The sequence below is a fragment of the Ovis canadensis genome, chromosome 7 (genome assembly GCF_042477335.2).
Source record: "Ovis canadensis isolate MfBH-ARS-UI-01 breed Bighorn chromosome 7, ARS-UI_OviCan_v2, whole genome shotgun sequence".
In the NCBI taxonomy this organism is placed as follows: domain Eukaryota; kingdom Metazoa; phylum Chordata; class Mammalia; order Artiodactyla; family Bovidae; genus Ovis; species Ovis canadensis.
Genome location: NC_091251.1, coordinates 32,588,295 through 32,612,717, shown reverse-complemented (window position 1 = coordinate 32,612,717; position 24,423 = coordinate 32,588,295). Strand labels below are relative to the sequence as shown.

Sequence of the window (24,423 nt, the reverse complement as noted above, 5' to 3'; positions counted from 1 at the left end):
TGATTTGAATTCTAGTGTCTATTATTTGTTATTGCTTGTCTTCATTGTGCTGATTTGGTGATCAATCCTCATGCATGCATGCTCAGTCATGTCTAACTACTCTTTGCAACTCCATGGACTGTAGCCCCCCAGGCTCCCCTGTCCGTGGAGCATTCCAGGCAAGAATACTGGAATGGCTTGCCATTTCCTACTTCAGGGCATATTCCCGACACAAGGATAGAACAAGCATCTCCTGCACTGGCAGGCAGATTCTTTACCACTGTACCACCTGGGAAGCCCGGTCAAGTCTCAGCTCCCCTTCAGACTGCACTCTCCTTTCTAAAAACTATATGTGTGCATAGAGAGGCCACCTTTCCCAGAACTGTGGATTTGCAGGCTTGTGATACATAAGATCAACTATTTCAAGTGTTATATAATGACTTTTCAATCAGTCCTGTGGCATATGACTGCTTCACTCCTGGTCTATGACTTTCAGTGGGAGACGGAAGTCTTTCAGAGAACTGAACTGCGGAAAAATGATCTTTCTTTAACTTGAACCTACTTTTGACATCTGAGAAAGAAAGAAAGTGAAGTTGCTTAGTCGTGTCCGACTCTTTGTGACCCCATGGACTATAGCCTACCAGGCTCCTCCGTCCATGGAATTTTCCAGGCAAGAATGTGGGTTGCCATTTCCTTCTCCAGGGTAACATCTGAGGGTCTGGACCAAAAGAAGCGGAATACCAGTTTGGCATCAAGATGACAGAGGTGGTGAGAATAATGACTAACTCCAAAGATGGCTTCACTGAAAGAAAGCATTTTAAGAATGAAAGAAAAATCTTGTCAAAAGATCTCAGAAAAGTTCTAATTTTCATTAGCAGTTAAAGTTATTCATGCAGAAGTATATATAACAGAACACTCTATTTATACTTTTTGGCCTGGGATACACAGGTTTTAAATGGACATCATCTGTACCAGCTTCATTAAAATAAACAAAATATTTGTAAAAAAAACATAAAAATACATGAAGCAATAATTGATAGAACTGTAAGGAAAAGTAAACAAATCCACAATTATAGTCAGATTTCAACACCCACTCTCAATAACTGACAAGTACACAGAAAATTAGCAAGCATATAGTAGACTTAAACAACACTACCAACCAACATGACCTGACATTTACACAACACTCCACTCTATAGCAATGGGCTTCCCTGGTAGCTCGGCTGGTAAAGAATCCGCCTGCAATGCAGGAGACCTGGTTCAGCTCCTGGGTTGGGAAGATCCCATGGAGAAGGGATAGGCTACCCAATCCAGTATTCTTATACTTCTTCGGTGGCTCAAATGGTAAAGAATCCGCCTGCAATGTGGGAGACCTGGGTTTGATTCCTGGATTGGGAAGATCCCCTGGAAGAGGGCATGGCAACCCACTCCAATATTCTTACCTAGAGAATCTCCATGGGCAGAGGAGCCTGTCGGGCTACAGTCCATGGGGTTACAAAGAGTCAGGCACGACAGTAACTAAGCCCAGCAGGGCACCACCCAATATCAGCAAAATATATCTTCTTCTCAAGTGTACACAGAGCATTTACAACATAGACCAAACTCTGGGCCATAAAACAAGTCTTAGTAAATTTTAAAGCATGTTCTCCGAGCACAAATTAAGTTAGAAATCAGAAACAGAAAGATCTCTGAAAAGGTTCCCAAATATTTTGGAACTAGACAATGTACTTCTAAATACTATAAAGTTGGACTATAAAGAAAGTCGAGCGCCGAACAATTATGCTTTTGAACTGTGGTGTTGGTGAAGACTCTTGAGAATCTCTTGGACTACAAGGAGATCCAACCAGTCCATCCTAAAGGAAATCAGTCCTGGGTATTCACTGGAAGCACTGATGCTAAAGCTGAAACTCCAATACTTTGGCCACCTGATGTGAAGAATTGACTCATTGGAAAAGACCCTGATACTGGAAAAGATTGAAGGCAGAAGGAGAAGGGGACAACAGAGGATGAGATGGTTGGATGGCATCACTGACTCGATGGACATGAGTCTGAGTAAGCTCTGGGAGTTAGTGATGGACACGGAAGCCTGGCATGCTGCCGTCCATGGGGTCGCAAAGAGTGGGACACGGCTGAGTGACTGAACTGAACTTCTAAATAACCCATGGGTAAATAAGAAATTAACAGAGAAATTAGGAACTATTTTGAACTGAATGTAATTCACCATGTTAATAAACTAAAAAAGAAAAATCACAGGATCACTGCTCAATAAATGAAAGCATATATAAAAGACATTTGACAATATTCAGTATCCATTCCCGAGTTTTTTAAAAAAAAATATCAGCAAACCGGGAATAGAAGGAACTCCCTCAAGTTGATGAAGGGCATTTATGAAAAAACTATAGTTAGCATCATGCTCAACAGTGAAAGACTAAAAGCTTTCTCTCTAAGGGACAAGAATATCACCACTTCTATTCAACACTGTATTGGAAGTTCTAACCACTGAAATTAGGCAAGAAAAATAAAAAGCACTCAGACTAGAAAGAAAGATGAAAAACTGCCTTAACTATCTTAATTCACACATAAAAAGATCATTTATATAGAAAATCCAATTTACTTCCCTAGAACTAACAAATGAATTTTAGAACAACTACAGGATACAAAATCAATAAATGAAAACTAAATATATATGAACTAGTAAAGCACAACTGGAATCTGGGCTTTTAAAAACATCAACATTTACAACAGCATGAAAAATATGAACTAGTTAGGTCTTAATATAAATATGGAATAAAGATCTACAAGCTGAAAACTGACAGAAATTTAATATACAGTAAATATATGGAGAGAGACACTTTGTTCACAGGTAGGAAATTTTAATATCGTTAAATGCTGCAAATGCTGACATAGGCAGAATAATAATCCCCACCAAAGCTTCCTGACATTATCCCTGGAATCTCTAAATATCTTATCTTACATGGTAAAGGGGACTTTGCAGATGTGATTAAGTTAAGGATCTAGAGACAAGAAAGTATTCTGGATCTTCCAGATGGGCCCAATGGAATCCTAACAGTCCCTATGAGGCAAAGAAGGAGGCAGAAGAGTCAAAGAAAGAAACGTGACTGCTGGCTTTGAAGATGGAAGGGTAGTAGAAGGCAAGGAATTCAGGTAGCCTCTAGAAGCTGGAACAGGGAAGAAACAGTCTCCCCTAAAGCCTCCAGAAGAAATGCAGCCCTGCTGACACCCTAATTTTAGCCTTTTAAGACCTGTTTTAGACTTCTGACCTCCAGAACTGTAAGCAAAGTGTAAACAAACAAAGTTTGGGTTTTTTTTTTTAAGTCACTAAGTCTGTGGCAATTTGTTACAGCAATAATAAAATTTTAAATTCTTTTGTAGAAATTAACAAGCTGATTCTAGAATTCATGTGGAAACCCAAGGGTCCAAAGAAGAGGCCGTAAACCAAGTGTTTAAGTCAGTCAGTTAACAAGTACCCACTATGTATTGCTGTCTAAGTGTTTGGGAAAGAAAGAAAAAAAAAACAGAAAGGAATATCCTTGACTGCTTCATTGATTCATCTGCTCATTCAACAAATATTTACTGAGCACCTAACTGACGCTCAGAAGCATTTTTTTAGATGGGCTACATCACTGAACAAAACATTAGCTGCCCTCGTGGATTTAAAGCAGGATGAGATGCAGACAAGGTACACACAACAGGCAACAATAAGTGGCATAGTAAGAGTGGGAAGGTGAGAGCTGTTAACCCCGGTGCAGGCAACAAGCGATGCTTTGTTGAGAATTTATAAACAAGAGTGGAACTCACTAAAAAGCAGCTGCTCTTTATTACCACCCAGTGCTAGCAATTCTAATCAATGTCACTGATGAAATACCCCTCCCTGAAAAAAATCTTTTGTCGATCTAAGTTCTAAACAACTGCTGAGTTTAAATACTACATACTGCTGCTGAGTTTAAACAATACATTACCTAAGATTCATATTTTCAGATTTTTATTATTTATTCTTTAATAAACTTTGTTTCCTACATAGACATTCACCTGGAAAACTCCCAGTTATCAAGTTGGCACACATATATGCAGACTTAACCACATATATCTGCTTCAAGAGAAGCTCACAAGGCTTTGATATACTTCAAGCCTGCTGCAAAGTTTTTGTCTCAAAGCCTTTCTCAGGATGCACTTCATTTCAACCCTGTGGTACAACATTCTTCTACATTTAAATCAGATTCAAAATAAACAATGACAGCACAGGGATTATAAAGACTAGGAAACAAAACCTGAGTTACTAGAAAGCTGTCATTTCATGGAACCTTCTCTTTGGCATTTATATTTGTGTCTAAAATTTTAAAACAACCAAAGTGCAAGCAACAAGATGGACTGTTTTTGTTTGGCAAGTGCAAATTTTAGTTCACACTCAAAATATTTTACTAAATTTGAATAATGCTTTTAATATTAAAATATTCTTTAAAAACTGTTAAATGTTTCCAAACTAAATAACAAAAAGAGAATAAAACATATCAGCAATTTTATCATTAGTTGCCTAAATTGTACCTGTGGAGATTTTCAGTTTTACTTTTTAAAATCACTTCTCAAATAAATTAATTACATAAAATATGAGCCTCTAACCAAAGCAGCAAAGTTCAAACATTTAGCTGTTCAATAGATATAAGAACAACTGGCTGAGCATTTGTGCTTTTTTTTCCTGCCTTATACTATAGTGTGCCTTTCCTTTTCCTTAGTTATCTTACTGCCATGCTTATAAAAATGAATCTCAAAGAATTTTTGCTGTTTGTATAATAAATAATTTTATTTGTGAAATTTTTGTGAAAATAATTTCATCATTTAGGAGAGGAAAGTGTTAAAAATTATCCATTTTGGGCTTCAGATGTTCTAGACACACCACTGAACATAAATAAATAAGTAAATAATCTGGTATATAAGAAAGTGCTAGGCACTAGAGAACAAACAAAGCAGGGTAAGAGGTGGGGGGTTGTAAAGACAGGGCATGGATGTTACTATATAAATAGGGTAGTCAATGTGGGCATCACTGAGGTGAGGCTTGAGCAAAAAGATCTGAAGATTTCTGGGGATTCCACAGTTACTGTTTTTCATACATTTTGCAATATTTCATCTAAAAGATATTTACAGTATGCTGAGCTTGAAACGGAGAAGGCAATGGCACCCCACTCCAGTACCCTTGCCTAGAATATCCCATGGACGAAGGAGCCGGGTAGGCTGCAGTCCATGGGGTCGCTAAGAGTTGGACAGGACTGAACAACTTCCCTTTCACTTTTCACTTTCATGCATTGGAGAAAGAAATGGCAACTCACTCCAGTGTTCTTGCCTGGAGAATCCCAGGGACGGGGGAGCCTGGTGGGCTGCCGTCTATGGGGTCGCACAGAGTCGGACACGACTGAAGCGACTTAGCAGCAGCAGCAGCAGAGCTTGAAAATGTCTAATCTAAGACTTCTAAGAGGTTCAAGAAAAAATATAATTTGATTGCATTCCTGCAGGCTTCCCTTCCCAAACCCAACCCAAACACCAATTACCTTTCCTTGCTGCTGCTGCTGCTGCTAAGTCGCTTCAGTCGTGTCCGACTGTGTGTGACCCCATAGATGGCAGCCTACTAGGCTCCTCTGTCCCTGGGATTCTCCAGGCAAGAACACTGGAGTGGGTTGCCATTTCCTTCTCCAGTGCATGAAAGTGAAAAGTGAAAGTGAAGTCGCTTAGTCATGACTGACTCTTAGCGACCCCATGGACTGCAGCCTACCAGGCTCCTCCATCCATGGGATTTTCCAGGCAAGAGTTACTAAAACAACCATCCAAGTAGGCTAGAAAGGTGGGCTGAGTCTCAGAATCCAGATGAAAAGAGCTGGTGTGTTTTCCACCTCATTCAGAGTGGAGACCCAAGCCTAAGCAAGTAGCCAGAGGGCAAAGGCAGGAATGCCCCAGTCCTTGGGAGAGAGCTTAACCCACAGAAATTGGTCGATTACACCAGAAGATTAGCCTGTGTATTCTGAAATTCCAAGTGCTCTCCCAGCCTCTAAGGAGTCATAGTGGAGCTGGGCAACCTACTCAGCTGAGTTCTTTGTACTCCTCTGCAGAAGACCTAGAAGGTGAGACTCATGCACTTTCCAACATTTAACATGTAACGTATATTGGGCTTGAGCCCCAAAGGTAAGAAGAGGCATAAGTTAAGGAAAATAACAACATATCAAATAGGCTACAGAGACAAAGAACAAACAGAAAACACAAAACACGTGGCTCCTAGCAGTAAAAAAAAAAAAAAAAAAAACTGCAGCAGGAGATCAACAACAACTTGAGCCAAAAAATAATTATTATTATAAATAACGCTTAATGAGCCTTGGAGCTAGAAACATACTTTACAAATATAAAAATTCAGTAGCTTAACTGAAGAACTGGATGGACACTGGTGAGACCAAATTAATGGTCTGAATGATCAAGTAGGAGAAATATTCAGAAACACAGAGCATAACTACAAACAGGAAGAAATCACATGTACAAGATAATGTGAAACAAAGACTCAGCCACAGGAGAACAAATGTTAAAAACAGGAGCTAAAATGGAAGAAGAGAAACAGACGGAGTAAAGGCAATGATTAAACAAATAGCAGAACAATTACCTACCTCTGCTTCATTGACTATGCAACAGCCTTTGACTGTGTGGATCACAACAAACTGTGGAAAATTCTTAAAGAGATGGGAATACCAGAGCAGCTGACCTGCCTCCTGAGAAATGTGTATGCAGGTCAAGAAGCAACAGAACTGGACATGGAACAACAGACTGGTTCCAAATTAGGAAAGCAGTACATCAGGGCTGTATACTGTCACCCTGCTTATTTAACTTATATGCAGAGTACATCATGAGAAACGCTGGACTGGAAGAAACACAAGCTGGAATCAAGATTGCCGGGAGAAATATCAATAACTAGAGATACAAAGATGACACCACCCTTATGACAGAAAGCGAAGAGGAACTAAGCAGCCTCTTGATAAAAGTGAAAAAGGAGAGTGAAAAAGCTGGCTTAAAACTCAACATTGAGAAAACAAAGATCATGGCATCCAGTTTCATCACTTCATAGCAAATAGATGGGGAAACAATGGAAACAGTGACAGACTATTTTCTTGGGCTCCAAAATCACTGCAGATGGTGACTGCAGCCATGAAATTAAAAGACACTTGCTCCTTGAAGAAAAGCCGTGACCAACCTAGATAGCATATTCAAAAGCAGAGACATTACTTTGCAGACAAAGGTATTAGAGTCAAAGCTATGGTTTTTCCAGTAGTCAGGCATGGACGTGACATTTGGACCATAAAGAAGGCTGAATGCCCAAGAATTCATGCCTTTGAACTGTGGTGTTGGAGAAGACTCTTGAGAGTCCCTGACAGTAAGGAGATCAAACCAGTCAATCCTAAAGAAAATCAACCCTGAATATTCATTGGAAAGACTGATGCTGAAGCTCCAATACTCTGGCCACCTGATGTGAAGAGCCAATTCGTTAGAAAAGACCCTGATGCTGGGAAAGATTGAAGGCAGGAGGAGAAGGGGACAACAGAGGACAAGATGGTTGGGTGGCCTCATTGACTTAATGGACATGAGTCTGAGCAAGCTCCAGGAGATGGTGAAGGGACAGGGAAGCCCGGTGTGCTGCAGTCCCTGGGGTTGCAACGAGTGGTCATGACTGAGAGACTGAACAACAAAAAGACGTTGTGCTGCAACAGCTGCAACTCCAGAGACATGGATGGGCATCACACACTTCCGGGAGGTGTGCCTGCCAGGAAGTCTAGCCATAAAACCCCCCAAACAAAAAAACCGAATCTGAATTTTATCCAGCCTCTGGACTCAGCTATCAATTCACAAGACATACAGAGAACTACGGATCACATTAATTGTACTCCAGAGATGCAGTCACAAAATCATAAAGTCAGAAACTCTTCAGAACTCAGTTTCTTCAACAAATAAATTGCAAGGAAGGAAGAGAGGTAGATCAGGGAAACATAGGAAGAAACCTCAAAGAGTAAAACAAATACTAATCAATCACCATGTTTGGTCCTGTTTAAAAGAATTATTAAACTTATGAGACTATTAGAAATTTGAGCACTGACTATTTGATAATATCAAGGAACTGGTCTTTTTTTTTAGAGTAAAAAATGGTATTATGATTGTGGGGTTTTTTAAGTTTCTATCTTTTAGCGATACAAACTAAAATATTTGATGAAATGGTAAGATGGCTGAGATGTGCTTCAAAATAACATAATGGGGACTGCCCTGGTGGTCCAGTGGTTAAGACTCCGTGCTCCCACTACAGAGGGCCCAGGTTCCATCTCTGGTCAGGGAACTAGATCCCATGTGCTGCAACTAACACCAGGTACAGTCAAATAAATAAGTAAATATTTTTAAAAACAACATGATGGACATGGAAAGAATATCAATGAAGCTAGATTGACCATGAGTTGGTAACTGTTGAAGCTGTTAATATGTATGTGTGAGTCTACTATACTCTTCTATCTACCTTTATTAAAGAAATTCAAGCATAATCAGAAGTTTTACCTAAGGAGTTTTTGTTGATTAAGCAGAAGCAAGGGTAAGAAAAGCATTCAGCTTTCATGTGGTAGGGTACTACATGAAGTATCCTAACCCATCCAAGAAATTCCAAATATTATAATGCCTAATACAATCCAGGAATCTGAGAAAAAAAATTACTTATTTATGGCTCTTGAGAAATATTTTTAATGGGTGATAATTTAGCATTTTGCTGGAATGTTCACATTAGCACAACAGAAAATTTTTTAAAAAGCTATTTTTAATGATAAAGTCTTCACAGAAAAAGATCATTTTAAGGTGTCAGAACATCACATTCATATCTTCTCTTTCTACTGGCTTAAGATTTAGGACATCAAAACAGTATTTGGTACAGGAAAATAAAAACAGACACATAAACCAATGGAACACAATAGAGAACCCAGAAATAAACCCATTTATATACAAATCAACTAATACTTGACAAGGGAGCCAAGAATACTCAATGGAGAAAAGAGTCTCTTCAATAAACGATACTGGGAAAATTGGATACTCACATGTAAAATAATGAAACTAGACCCCTATCTTACATCACTCACAAATTTAACAAATTTAACTCAAAATGAGTTAAAGACTTCAATGTAAGACCTGATACCATAAAACTTCTAGAAGAAAACAACGGGAAAAAGCTCCTTGACATTGGTCCCAGCAATGATTTTTTTGGGGGGATATTAAAAAAAGCACAAGCAACAAAAGCAAAAATAAACAACTGAAACTACATCAAACCAACAAACTTCTGTACATCAAAAAATGACCAACAAAATGAAAAGACAAGCTCTGGATGAAAATATTTGCACACCACCTAGCTTACATGGGGCTAATATTTAAAAATATACAAGGAGTTCATACCAATCAATAGCATAAAAGCAATTAATTCAATTTTAAAATGGGAAAAGGACCTGAAAAAACATTTTTCTAAAGAACTAGTTCAAGTCCAACAGATACAGGTGCTCAACATCACTAACCATCAGAGAAATAAAATCTAAAACACAATAAGATATCACCTCCTGTTTGTCTGAATGGCTATTAATATTATCAAAAAGACAAAGAGGTAACAAGTGCTGGTAGGATGTAGAGAAAGGGAACCCTTGTGCACTGCTGGTGGGAGTGTAAACTGGGACAGCCACCATGGAAAACGGTATTGAGCTTCCTAAAAAAAAAAGTTAAAAGTAGAACTACCACGTGCTCTAGCAACTCCACTTCTGTGTGAAATACATCATAAGGAAACAAAATCACTATTTCAAAGAGGTATCTGTACCCCCAGGTTCACTGCAGCATTATTTAATTGTTTAAGTGTCCACCAACAGATGAATGGATTAAAAAAATATGGTGTGGATACACACATACACAGTAGAACATTATTGGGCCATTAAAAAGAAGGAAACAAATCCTGCCATTTGTGACAACATGAATGAACCCTGAGAGTATTATGCTAAGTGAAATAAGTCAGAGAAAGACAAATACTGGGTGATATCACAGTGGAATTAAAAAAGAAAAAAAAACAAATTCACAACAACAGGACAGACTGGTGAAAAAAAAGAGGGTGGTGAGCAACATGGGTAGGGGTGGTCAAAAGGTACAAACTTCCAGTTACATGATAAATAAGCTCTGGAGATGTACAACATCATGCCTACAGCTAGTAATACTGTATTGTGTATTTGAAAGTTGCTGACAGATTTTTTTTTTAATTTAAAAAATTTATTTATTTTTACTTTTTATTTGTTTTTTTTTAATATAGATTTTTAAAGTTCTCATCACAAGGGAAAAACGTGTCACTATGTGAGGTGATGGAAGTTAACTAAACTTACTGTGGCAATCATTTCACAATATATACATATATCAAATCATTATTTTGTACATCTTAAGTTTATACACTGTTAAATGTCAGTTATATTGCAATAAAACTGGGAAAAGAAAAGATTTACATCAACCTGACCTCTGGCTATGCAGTATTTTGCCATCAACACAGTAGCACACACTGAGATACAGAGCGTGCCTATCACAGGCAGGCTTTTCAGGCACAGCTTATATTAATATATTGGTGAAATGATCAGAGAGTCTTCTATTTTAAATTCATGTATTTGTGCAAGAATGTACTATAGGACTAATCTAAAACTAGCAAAAAGATTAAAAGAAATATATGAAAATATAGAAAAGTATTTCAAATGTACTTAAATCATATTTACATGCAAGGCTACACTGGCCCAAACTGCTGATTTATGCATCATAAAGTATAGAAATGTGTGAAACTGTTAAGCAGACTCACTCTTCGTAGCTAAAGAGCCTCATAAATTATTTCAACAAACTTGTAGGGTTTGTTGCTAATTAAAGTGGTCCTGCTACACACCCATTACCAAACTGTAAAATTCAGTATTTTGGTTTTGATGTTTCACAGAAATGCAAAGTGTTAACAGTAACAAAAACACACAATTATTAAGAGCATAACACCCAAACCAAAAAAATATACCTGGGGAATTTGTTTTTTCTTTAAATCTAAAAATATGATCTCATGCATTAGAGCAAGAGATGTGATTCCCCTTCTTTCTACCACATATATGCAATGAAATTAATGACTGTAAAATTTTCAAGTGCTTTTAAACCTAGCTATTGAAGTTAACTTGTTCACCTTGATTACTAGCCATAAGTGGAATATATTTACTCAAATACCTACCTTCCAACAGAGGAATAAGATCTTTATGTCCTGATTACTAATCAAGGTCCCTCTGGTTATTGGTCTTTCTATAAAACACAATTATAGGACATTTCTCCAATACATTTAGAAATCCTTAAAAATCTCCCAAACTAATAAATACTATAAAAATCATCAATTATACTAGAAAGTAGGGTTTCCCAGGAGGCGCCAGTGGTAAAGTGCCAATGCAGGACACATAAGAGACACAGGTTCCATCCCTGGGTCGGGAAGATCCTCTGGAGGAGGGAATGGCAATCCATTCCGGTGTTCTTGCCTGGAGAATCCCACAGACAGATGGGCTATGGTCCATAGGGCTGCAAAGAGCTGGATACGACCGAAGCAACCTTGGCAGCAGCACACCAGAAAGCAGCATCTCCCGCTGGCACACCTTTCCTAGGTCTCTGCACCTGCCTCGCTACCTTCATAGTCATTATCTTCTATTTATTCACTAACAAGGTTCATTCACAGCTACAACAGTTCCAATATCCAAACTGTTTTTAACCTGAGGTAAAGAAACACTTTATTTCTCAGATGCCATATTGTCATTTTTAGGTGAAAAGCACCCTATATTCCAAATAAGCAGGTACTTGAGCTTAACTGGCTAAATCTTCCAATGAAGTGAAGTCGCTCAGTTGTGTCTGACTCTTTGCGACCCCATGGACTGTAGCCTACCAGGCTCCTCTGTCCATGGGATTTTCCAGGCAATAGTCCTGGAGTGGATTGCCATTTCCTTCTCCAGGGGATCTTCCCAACCCAGGGATCAAACCCGGGTCTCCCGCATTGTAGACAGATGCTTTACCATCTGAGCCACCAGGGAAGTCAGATCTTCCAATGGTGATGCCTTAATCATCTCTAAACAGAGCCCTGAACAGTATCCGGCACATAGCAGGCAGGGAACAAATCCTAAATATAAATGAATTTTTATTTTCTCGGACCTCATTTTAAACTATAACTTCTGAGACTTCTTCAACCACTAAACTGAAAAAATCTTCTTCAAAATATTTGCCTAGATAAATTCTACCTTAAATCATGTTTGCGAACAAGCCATAGCCTCTATGAAAACTATGTCTGTTACACAATCAAATTAACTTTTTGTTTTTTAAGGAGAATAGAGTTGGGAATATGAATTTATAATCTGGTACTTTGGAACAAGTGATGATTTTGTCAAAAGAAAAAAAAAATGTTAGAACATCTGTTAGAAGATCCTTCCACAAAGCCTAAGCAATCTACAATGTATGCTGTATGTGACATACAATTCAATTAAACAACCACAATTATAAAAATTATTTCTGTATCAGTCAGATGTAGGCTACATTGTGCTGTAGAAATTAACAACTCCCCAAAGAAAAGGTTTTATTTCGCACTCACACTACCCATGCATCCTTCTCCTACCTGTCTTCCCGCCTTACCCCACACTACCTATCATTCTCGCTAGAGGACTTACCCTGACAGGGCAGCCAATGCTTGCCATACTGTAGCAAAGAGAAAGAGGATGATGAATCATCCACTGGCTCTTAAAGCTCCTGCACATTCCATAGGCACCTTCTGCTCATCTGCTCACCTTTCACTGGTCAAAACCACTCACATGACACACAACTTCAAAGAGACCAGGGATATGCAAACTTAGTATAATCTGGTGAACACCACTAATGACTACTACTTTTTAAAAAGGCACTATCTGGAATAGAAAGATTTAGGATCAAATCCTTGTTTTGCAACTTTCAAGTACACTTACTTCCTCATCTATAAAATACAAACAGTAATAACTACCTTATAGGGTCATCAGAAGCTTAAATGATATAATGCAAAATCAGATATTTACCAGAATACCTGACCTTGATTCCTTGATTCAATAAAGATTTGGGAGGTGTCTGCCAATCACCTTTATAGGTACTGATATACAGTAATTATGTACTAAATAAGTTTTTTTTTGCTTGTTGCTGTTGTTATTAGAAATGCTTTTTGAGTTCCAACCAGGAAGAAGTTGTCATTTCTTAGCTGAGACTTCCAGTTGTTTTCCAATAACCATTTTCTTCCTTATATGCTGAGAGCCCCTGATTTTTAGATGGACACATGATCTCATGGAATTCAGACTACATAAGCCAGCTGTTCATATAGTTAAGACAACCATAGGTCTAAGTTCATGCGGCAACTAACCAGAAACTTCCTTACGGGACAGCAGGTATGAACCCTTTGTCTACTTCCTCATCCCTTCCTCCACCAGGCCATACAGAACATCAGTTCTATTGTGGACTATGAGACCACAGCCATGCATGGCAGAGAACAAAATAGAAGGATTCTCATTTCCTGACACTGTGGAGTATCATACCAGCCCTGTGCTGTTATGTAAATAATAAACTTTCATTTTATTTAATCCATTGTTATTTTGCGTTTTCTGTTATTCACAGCCAATCTTAATACTAACTAATAAAACAACATAATCTGTCAACTTTTTAAAAAAGCAACCTACATCAAAGAATAATAATTCCTGATGACCCCTCTACATCGTCATAAAAGAGGAAGCAGCAGTGCACAGCAGAATGGCTTAAAGGAGACAAGAGTTTTAGAAGCAGCTCTTCCACTCCTTTGTAAACCTTTGGCAAGCTATTTAACCTAGCGCAGCTCAGCGTCTTGTGTATAAAAGGGTAATAAGATTTAAATAGAGATCTTAAATGTGAGAACTGGTGGGAAGAGGTTTACGAAATTACTACATAAATTATAAATCATTAAACAATATCAGTATTACTTTATCAACTGTTCCCTCTCCCTCACCTTTCCTTCAGAAGTGGGGCATGGAGACAGACTGCAGTACGTAAGAATCACTTAGAGAGCCATCCTCAGAGATTTTGCTTCATTAGGCCTAGTGCAGGAACCATGGATCTGCGTCTTCAACCAGCACCTCGAGGGACCGGTGAAAACAGTCTGCCCACTGCACCTTGAGAAACACCACTTCAGCGACCAGACCCTACTTGTAATCCTGTACTCAAGTGCCCCAATATTTGAAGACTGTGATGCAACTCAAGGATAGTTCCATAGCTTCTCTAGTGCCCAAGTAAATGACAAGTACCCGGTAGATAATTCAGTAATTTTTGTTGAATTGATGAACTGAATTGGAAAATGACAAAATGGGGCTGAATCAGATGGTCCACTATGGACGCGCACTTCTGGTCACACTATCGTATATAACAGGGACCATCTGCCTTCCTGCCTGAAACAACTACAAAGCTGCACGAGGAAACAACAGTTTTTAAGACACTGGATATCAAGTAATAGAAGACATGATTCCTGAGAAATAACAGAAAAAAGGAAGTGAGTCTTACCATTGACCTAGAATACTTCTTGGAGAAAGTTTCCAGGCCAAACTACAAGAAGGAGCACAGGCAGAGCCTTGTCCCTAAGTGGAGGGGACGGAGTCTCAAGTCCAGGAAGGCCAGGGTGTTTGCAAGCTGGGATTCGGAGAGTAGGGCGCCACACCAAGAGAGACCCCTCCTCAAATCTTCAGCATATACACATGTGGGAGCAAATGCCCAGAGCCTGGGCAAAGAACCACCTGAAAGGAGTTCGGGAACAATCCTGAGTGCTCACACAGAGCAGGGAATAGGGTCTGTTCTTATCAGCCAGAGAGAGAAACCTCACAATGTAAGGATATTGGGTAGAGCATGTATGTTGAAGAATTTCACCTCAGGAGGGGGAAAAAAAAAAGATCTCCAGATCAAATGCTGCTCTGGTCACACCTGACAAAGCTCAAAAGCAAGACTTGAAAGGATCACACTGCTTCCAAATAACTTATCCTAGCAAAAAGCTCAAGAGTATTTATAGGAATCCAAAAATATCCTGCACCCAATAGGACAAAATTCACATCAGGCATCCAATCAAAAATTACCAGGTAGGCAAAGAAGAACTACTACTTCACTATTTTCAAAAATAATTTTCTTGGGGTTTTACTGAATCTTAAATTTTCCTTTAAAAAAAAAAGCTACAATCATTTTTTTATCATTTTTCACCCTGTGTGTTAATCTCAAAATTCCTCATCTATATTACTGAACTGCTAGTTCCCATATGAAATATTAACAGTTCTAAGACAAACGGCATAGTGGTTAAAGGGACAAGTTTTACAGGCATAAAAACCAGGGTGTGAATTCTCTCTGAAGTTCTCTGTGTTCCTGGGAAGTCACTGAACCTCTCTGAGTTTTAGTTCCCTTATCTATAAAATGGTACAATAATATTTGCTTCATAGGACTGCTGTAAGAAATACACCAAAATAAACAATAAACAGTAGCTATCACATCATAGTAGAAATATCTTCTCAGGCAGATCAGTCGGTAAACCATCTGCCTGCAATGCAGGAGACCACCAGCAATGTAGGAGATCCAGGTTCGATCCTGGGTCTGGAAGATACCCTGGAAAAGGAAATGGCAACCCACTCCGGTATTCTTGCCTAAAAAATTCCATGGACAAAGGAACCAGGCAGGCCACAGTCCATGGGGTCACAAGAGTCAGGCACAACTGCGCAACTAAATCATCACATCATAATTATCACACTATCTTAAGAAAAGTAAGCTACCACACAGTCAAATATTTACTGAGCACCTATCATATGCTAGGTAATATGTAGGCACATGAAATACAAAGAAACAAACGATGCTGTTAAGAGGACCCAAAGTATATCTCATGTTGAATCTGCGTTTAAAAGTTCATTTTAAGTACAAACTTCATTTTCTATTTCTTGTTAACTTCTAAGTAGGGCAATTATTTTAAGTTCCTTCTATAAAAACTAAAGGATTTTTCCCCCTTTTGAAAGGAAAAAAGACGGTGTCAGGTTCAACCAATTAGGGCATGTCTGAGAAATCCTTGGAGTGTGGAAAATGTGGTATAACTTTAATTTAAAAGCAACTTGCAATTAACATCACCTTTCAAAATTATTCTCAAATTAGTAGACTAAATTACATTCAACCATAAAATACATAAAATGGACCAATCTGTTATTATTTATGATAATTCTTTCAGAAAGGCTGGGCTAACAGATGTAAGGAATTAAAATCAAGTTCAAGATGTATTTCATTTGCTCATTCCACTTAAATGACAGATGGTTTAAATATTAACCCTATTAATAAAACATTTGCATATTCATTATTAATCTTATTGCCTTACCTCATAACCCCACAAATTCATTTTTATTAATTTTACTATAGGGCTGCCATTTTATTCAAGGTCTTCTAAACTCCTGCTCTGCAAAGTATGGTCCTTGAACCAATAGCCCGTATCACCTGGAAGTTTGTTAGAACTACAGAATTTCACTGCCCACACCAGACCTACTAAGTCAGGATTTACAAAATGATGGATATGCACACTGACATCTGAGTAGCACAGTCCTAAACTGTTGATTTTTTAAATATCTACTTATTTATCTGGACTGGGTCTTAGTTATGGCATGCAGAATCTTCAGTCTTTGGCATGGAACTCTTAGTTGAGGCATGTGAGAGCTAGTTCTCTGACCATGGGTTGAACCTGGGCCCCCTGCATTGGAGCCTGGAGACTTAGCCACTGGTCCACCAAGTAAGTCTCTAAAGTGTTGATTTTTTTCACACTTTTTTCGCAGTATTACAAACAGTTTATTTGCGCTGTTGCACTGTCAGTGGGAATGTAAATTGATGCAGCCACTATGGAAGGCAGTATAGAGATTCCTTAAAAAACTAGGAATAAAACCACCATGCTGCCAAGTCACTTCAGTCGTGTCCGACTCTGTGCGACCCCATAGACGGCAGCCCACCAGGCTACCCTGTCCCTGGGATTCTCCAGGCAAGAACACTGGAGTGGATTGCCATTTCCTTCTCCAACGCATGAAAGTGAAAAGTCAAAGTGAAGTCGCTCAGTCGTGTCCAACCCTCAGCGATCCCATGGACTGCAGCCTACCAGGCTCCTCCATCCATGAGATTTCCCAGGCAAGTGTACTGGAGTGTTGCCATTGCCTTCTCCATAAAACCACCATATGACCCAGCAATCCCACTCCTAGGCATATATCCTGAGGAAACCAGGATTGAAAAAGACACATGTATCACATTGTTCACTGCAGCACTGTTTACAATAGCTAGAACATGGAAGCAAGAAGAGGCCCATCAACAGATGAATGGATAAAGAAGTTGTGGTACATATTCACAATGGAATACTACTCAGCCATAAAAAGGAACGCATTTGAGTCAGTTCTGATGAGGTGGATGAACCTAGAACCTATTAAACAGAGTGAAGTGAATCAGAAAGAGAAACAGAAATATCATATTCTAATGCACATATACGGAATCTAGAAAAATGGTACTGAATAATTTATTTACAGGGCAGCAATGGAGAAACAGACAGAGAATAGACTTATGGACATGGGGAGAGGGGAGGTGAGGGTGAGATATATGGAAAGAATAACGTGGAAACTTACATTACCATATGAAAACAGAGAGCCAACAGGAATTTGCTGTATGGCTCAGGAAAGTCAAACAGGGGCTCTGAATCAACCTAGAGGGGTGGAATGGGGAGGGAGGTGCAAAAGGGAGAGGGTATATGTATATCTATGGCTGATTCATGTTGAGGTTTGACAGAAAACAACAAAATTCTGTAAAGCAATTATCCTTCAATTTAAAAAAAAGTTTATTTGCTTCCAAACTGTGGTTAACTGAGCTACAGATAGTAACTTTTCATAAGAATAATTCAATTCAGACAAATAAATCAATATACATATACATTCCATAGTCTATATATAAGATATCTCAGACTTGACCTTACCTCTCAACCATGACTCCAAGTCTTAGAAGTATTCGACTTGTTGTACTATTCATTTTTTCCTCTTAATCAACATTTTTGCCTTAGCATTGTGCCCATTGTGATGAAAGTCTCCTTTGTCATTAAACAACTATATAGAACAATAGCAGGAAATCAGATTCTCCCCACAATTTTAGGAAAAAATGAAAAAACTCAAAATAGTTTCAACCAAGGTTGAACTTAAGAAGTCCCCTAGAGAAAAAAAGACTAGAATGACTATTCTCCAAAATAATATATTTTTATGTTTTACCTAACACACATTTTTTTTTCTTACTGCAGGTACCACATTTTTAAAATAAGAAATTCACATGGGACTTAGTGCAGTACTTTAGATGCCTCATCTTTTATCATTACTATTGCACAATAGGCACAGAACACATAAAATAGAACAAATCTTGTTTTCTCTTTCGTTTTTCCCTCCCAAAATGACAGACCTAGGCTGAAACTGATCACAGCAGGTAGGATGGTTCGGCACAGATTCAAAGGAAAGTACAAATGTTCAGTTTTCAAAAGCACTGCAAAAGCAAACCTCATCTCTTGTCACTGTAGCTGTGGCTTTATGCCAAACATTTGAAAACTGCTGAAAAGTGCTGCTCCTTATAAGCAATTATGAAGAGCCTTGCAAAGAAGAGGAAAGAAATGTAATAACTCCTTAGAATGGTCTAATGTTCCTGACCTCCAGGTTGCAAGATAGGAGTCTAATAGTTACCCAGTTGCATCTGAGGCTGTGCACCCAACAAAGATGCTTGAGGAGAAAGAATTATAAGGGTGTGAAGAGACGGTATTAAGGAACCTGTTGGACAATTTCAACAATTAATTATGTCCTCAAATGTTTCCATTCTTTCAAGATCCTATTATAGATTAGTGATTCTTTGATTTAACGTTATTCATTCAATTTTGCATTTGCAAGCTATACTACAACTTCCCCTTCATGGATCACAGCTTTGTTATGGAAAAGTGGCTTCCATAACTCAATGAAGATATGAGCCATGCCCTGCAGGACCACCTAAGACAAACAGGTCATAATGAGTACTGACAAAACATGGTTCACTGGAGGAGGAAAAGGCAACCCATTCCAGTATTCTTGCCTGGAGAACCCCATAGACAGTATTAAAGGCAAAAAGATATGCTGGAAGAAAAGACCCTGATGCTGGGAAAGACTGAAGGCAAAAGGAAAAGGGTGGTGGTGGGGGGCAGAGGATGAGATGGTTAGATAGCATCACCGACTCAGTGACATGAATCTGAGCAAACTCCGGGAGAAGGTGGAGGACAAAGGAGCCTGGAGTGCTACAGTCCATGGGGTTGTGAAGAGTCAGACACGACTTAGTGACTGAACAACAACTACTACAATTTCTCAGGATGTGCTCTACAGAATACAACTAAGTATTTAATGCCTTTTTTAATGGTCTTAGCTCTAACAGTCTAGAAACTGGTGAACAATTAATTATGCCCCATCTCCACTCACATTTACAGCCAAATCTCTCAGAAGAACTGTCCACACACACTGGTCACACTTTCTCACTTACCAGTTACTCTTCAGGCCACCCCTATCTGGCTTCCACCCTCTTCATTCTACTGAAACGTCTCTTGGTAAAAACCATTAAGGATCTTCATGTTGCTAAATCCAATGGACACACCTTAGTCATCATTATTCTTCACTCTGCAGCATCATTCAACAAAGTTAATTGTTCTCTCCCTCTTGTAATAATCTTTTGTAGCTTTGATGGATCTGCCTTTTCCTGGTATCTCCCAACTCTCTGACCCTTGGCAATCTGCTTTAGGGACTCAGTTCCCTCTACTTGTCCTGTTATACCTACCCTGAAGCTTGGTCCTGAAATCTTGTATCATCTCTTAACTATAAATGTCACCTTCATGTTGATGACACATTTACATCTCCAGCCCAGATGTTTTTCCATTCAACATCTCCACTTGGATGCTGCATAAATGCATTTAAGCCCAATACATCTAAAACTGAAGTCTTGGATCTTTCCTTCACTGTTCTTCCTCCAATGTTTCCCAGTTGCTCCTGCCAGAAACCCAGGAGCTCTTTATTCTCACCACTCATATCCAGTCAATCTCCAAGTCCTGTCATTTTGGCCTCCAAAACATAGCTTTAACATGCCTGGTCTCCCCATCTCTACTGCCATTCTCCCTCCCTATCCTCCCACCCTTGCCCTCCTAAGTCATTATCAGCTATTGCCCACATCACTGCAAAAGCATTTTAAGTGATCCTCCTGACTCTACCTGTTGTTGTTACTTAGTCGCTAAGTCATGTCCGACTCTGAGACCCCATGGACTGTAGTCCGCCAGGCTCCTCTGTCCATGGGGATTCTCCAGGCAAGAATTCTGGAGAGGGCTGCCATGTTCTCCTCAAGGGGATCTTCCCAACCCAGGGATCAAACCCAGGTCTCCCACATTGCAGGTGGATTCTTTACCATCTGAGCCACCAGGGAAGCCCAAGAATACTGGAATGGGCAACCTATCCCTTCTCCAGGGGAATCTTCTGAACTCTACTTGTATTCGTCTCCAATTCTGTCTCCACTCTTCAACCAGAGTGATCTTTCAAAGAAGAAAATGCTCCAACTTAAAATCCTTTAGTGACTTCCTATTGGTTTTAGGACATTGTTCATAAGGTACCTGCCTATCTCTCTAGACAACCTCATCCCGTGTTATCTGACCCCTTGTTGTCTAAGCACCAGACTTATTTGTCTGTACATTACACTCTCTGAGGCTGTACAGGTGCAAGGCCTTTGCACATGTTGTATCCTCTACCTGAAATTTTCATTCTCTTTTATTTTTCTCCTACTCACTGCTGCCGAAATCATACCAACATACATACACATGCACAATCCAAAACCCCAGGGTCCACAACCAATGGTGAAACCAGACCAAAAGGAAGTGAATGATCATCAACCCGTGGCATTAAAACATATCACGAGGACAAACTAAAACAATAATGATCATATCGGTAAACACTTATATAACTTTATACGAGGCACTGTTTCAGTGATTTATATATATATTAACCTAGAGCTCACAACCATACTACCCAGTGGGTACCATTATTCTAATTTAAGATAAGGTAAACAGGTAATTTCTGCTTTATTGACTATGCCAAAGCCTTTGACTGTGTGGATCACAATAAACTGTGGAAAATTCTAAAAGAGATGGGCATACCAGACCACCTGACCTGCCTCTTGAGAAATCTGTATGCAGCTCAGGAAGCAACAGTTAGAACTAGACATGGAACAACAGACTGGCTCCAAATAGGAAAAGGAGTACGTCAAGGCTGTATACTGTCACCCTGCTTATTTAACTTCTATGCAGAGTACGTCATGAGAAACACTGGGCTGGAAGAAGCACAAGGTGGAATCAAGATTGCCCGGAGAAATATCAATAACCTCAGATATGCAGATGACACCACCCTTATGGCAGAAAGTGAAGAGGAACTAAAAAGCATCTTGATAAAACTGTAAGAGGAGAGTGAAAAAGTTGGCTTAAAGCTCAACATTCAGAAAACAAAGATCATGGCATCTGATCCCATCACTTCATAAATTGATGGGGGAACAGTGGAAACAGTGTCAGACTTTATTTTTGGGGGCTCCAAAATCACTGCAGATGGTGACTGCAGCCATGAAATTAAAAGACGCTTACTCCTTGGAAGGAAAGTTATGACCAACCTAGATAGCATATTCAAAAGCAGAGATATTACTTTGCTGACTAAGGTCCATCTAGTCAAGGCTATGGTTTTTCCTGTGGTCATGTATGGATGTGAGAGTTGGACTGTGAAGAAGGCTGACTGCCGAAGAATTGATGCTTTTGAACTGAGGTGTTGGAGAAGACTCTTGAGAATCCCTTGGACTGCAAGGAGATCCAACCAGTCCATCCCGAAGGAGATCAGCCCTGGGATTTCTTTGGAAGGAATGATGCTAAAGCTGAAACTCCAGTACTTTGGCCATCTCATGCGAAGAGTTGACTCATTAGAAAAGACTCTGATGCTAGGAGGGATTGAGGGCAGGAGGAGAAGGGAACAACAGAGGATGAGAGGGCTGGATGGCATCACTGACTAGATGGACGTGAGTCTGAGTGAACTCCGGAAGTTGGTGATGGACAGGGAGGCCTGGCGTGCTGTGATTCATGGGGTTGCAAAGCGTCGGACACGACTGAGCGACTGAACTGAACTGAACTGAAACTAGGTAGGGGCTTCCTAGGTGGCTCAGTGGTTAAGAATCCACCTGCCAATGGAGGAGACACAGTGCCTCAGGAACCAGGCTGCAGTCGTCCCTCTTTCCCTGCGCCGGGTGAGAGCCTCCCAACCCTTCCTGCCCTCAGGCCTCACCTTCCAGTTCGGGGAAGAAGCCATCCCAGCTTCCTGGCCAGGCCCAGGCGGCTCCCCAGTGCCTGAGGGCATGAAGCGGCCATACCGCTGCAAAGGCCACTGTGCCGCGTCTCCTACTGGTAACCCGAGACCTGCGTGCTCTTTTCCCGCCTCCGCCATGTTTCTCTTCCTGGCTTGGGCAGCCGCAGCACGCCTGTCAATCGGTGCAGCTAACCAATCAGAAAGCGAATTGACCCAAGGCCCACCCTCCCCCAGAGTGGAAGCCAATGGACAAGCCCCAGAGTCTCGTGTGGGGGTGGGGCGGATGGGGAGTCGGGGTTGTCCTCTGGTTAAGGGCGTAGCTCTGGACCTTGAGCATCTTATCGTGGAGGGCAAAGTGGTGGTAACTTCCACCTTGAAGTGGAACTGTGACGCTTATAAATGGTAGTTGGCCCTCAACTTCTGTCAGGCAGCCCAGGACATCTTTTGCCGCTCTGAGACCTTTCTGATAACTGGGCTTGTGATTTCTACACACTGGGACTAGGCTAGCTCTGTGCACTATGTGGACAAGTGTGGTTTCCTTTTTCACAGCAGCCTTTCAGATGACACAGCCCTGCCCACCTCAGCCCCACCAAAACATAGCCCCAATTCTACCCACCAGTCAGGAAACCCATATTCCTGCAGCCCCTAGACATATTCCCTCCAGACGGTCCAGTTCTCTTTAAAAGAGAGGAGCAAATGGGTGGGATGTTGCCAACGATGAAAGGGGAGGCTCAAACAGCAGGTGCAACTCAGTAATAGGTCTGAATGATTTATAATCAACAAAGCACTTCTACATCTGTTATTTGTTCTCTCAAGAACCTTGTGGTAAATTAAAGCAAAACAGAGATTATTACCCTCATGGAATAGATGGAGATGCAAAATAATGTCCTGAGAGTAGGAGCAATTTGTGCAGCCGGTGAAGAACTGTGGACCCTGCAATCTCTCCTTGAGTCCACCCCACTTGCAAAGAATTTGGGTATCTATGCGGGCTGGGTCCGGAGAAGGCACTGGCATCCCACTCCAATACTCTTGCCTGGAAAATCCCATGGATGGAGGAGCCTGGTAGGCTACAGTCCATGGCGTCGCTAAGAGTAGGACATGACTGAGCGACTTCTCTTTCACTTTTCACTTTCATGCATTGGAGAAGGAAATGGCAACCCACTCCAGTGTTCTTGCCTGGAGAATCCCAGTGACGGGGGAGCCTGATGGGCTTCCGTCTATGGGGTCAAACGGAATAGGACAGGACTGATGCGACTTAGCAGCAGCAGCAGCAGGCTGCGTCAAATTGGAAGCATCGTGTATGGAAGATGGAAGCTGTGTTAATCCAATACATAAAGTTAAAATGCAAAAAAAAAAAAAATTAAAGTCATGCATTTAAAAGGGTATTAAATGCATAGGCCATGGTTGGAGAAGTGGTCATTTATTCACTCAACAAAACACTTTTAAATGTCTACAGTATACAGCTATGTTAGTAACTACGGGGGTTATGGAAATATGTTAGGCATGAATCTAGCCTTCTAGGACCTTAGGATCTAATAAAGAAGACAAAGAGAGGTACATGATATTTGACATTAATGCCCAGTGAAAGGTGCTTTAAGCATTCAGGTAATGTAAAACTCTACAATCTGGAATGGCAGTGGCATTTCAGTCCCAACTTGAAAGGTCAGTAAAAGCATCCCAAGGGAAAATGGATGAAACTGGTATTCCAGGTGGAGGGCAAGTTGAAGAGCAAAGTTGCAGAGATGAGGATAGTGACATAACCAGCCAGAATGCCAGGGGTTTTAAGGAAGATGAGGCCACAAAGATGAGTTAGGCAGAAAAGCACTGAACAGCAGCTAAGGAGAGTGAATTTTACTTGGTAGATGGTGAAGAGTATGGAAAATTGACATAGAGAAGTGACACTATCACAGTGGTGGTCCAGGCAGGCTCCTCTTTGAGGGACATGTAGAATAACTTGCATTCAAGATAAGGG

The 24,423-nt window shown here is 40.2% G+C and overlaps 1 protein-coding gene across 3 annotated transcripts in view; it reads right to left on the bottom strand.

Annotated features, from left to right (window-relative positions):
* Positions 1-24,423, bottom strand: part of REC114 (REC114 meiotic recombination protein) — a 183,998-nt gene that overhangs the window by 87,729 nt on the left and 71,846 nt on the right. Inside the window, exon 1 of one of the 3 annotated variants that reach the window (XM_069595594.1) lies at positions 22,431-22,626. The exons of 1 other annotated variant lie outside the window; for it this stretch is intronic. In XM_069595594.1, the coding sequence (XP_069451695.1) occupies positions 22,431-22,589 (159 nt within the window). In that variant the 5' untranslated portion in view covers positions 22,590-22,626. Of the gene's footprint in view, positions 1-22,430; positions 22,627-24,423 lie in introns of those variants that run through there. One more of the 3 variants, XM_069595595.1, reaches the window with a different exon arrangement.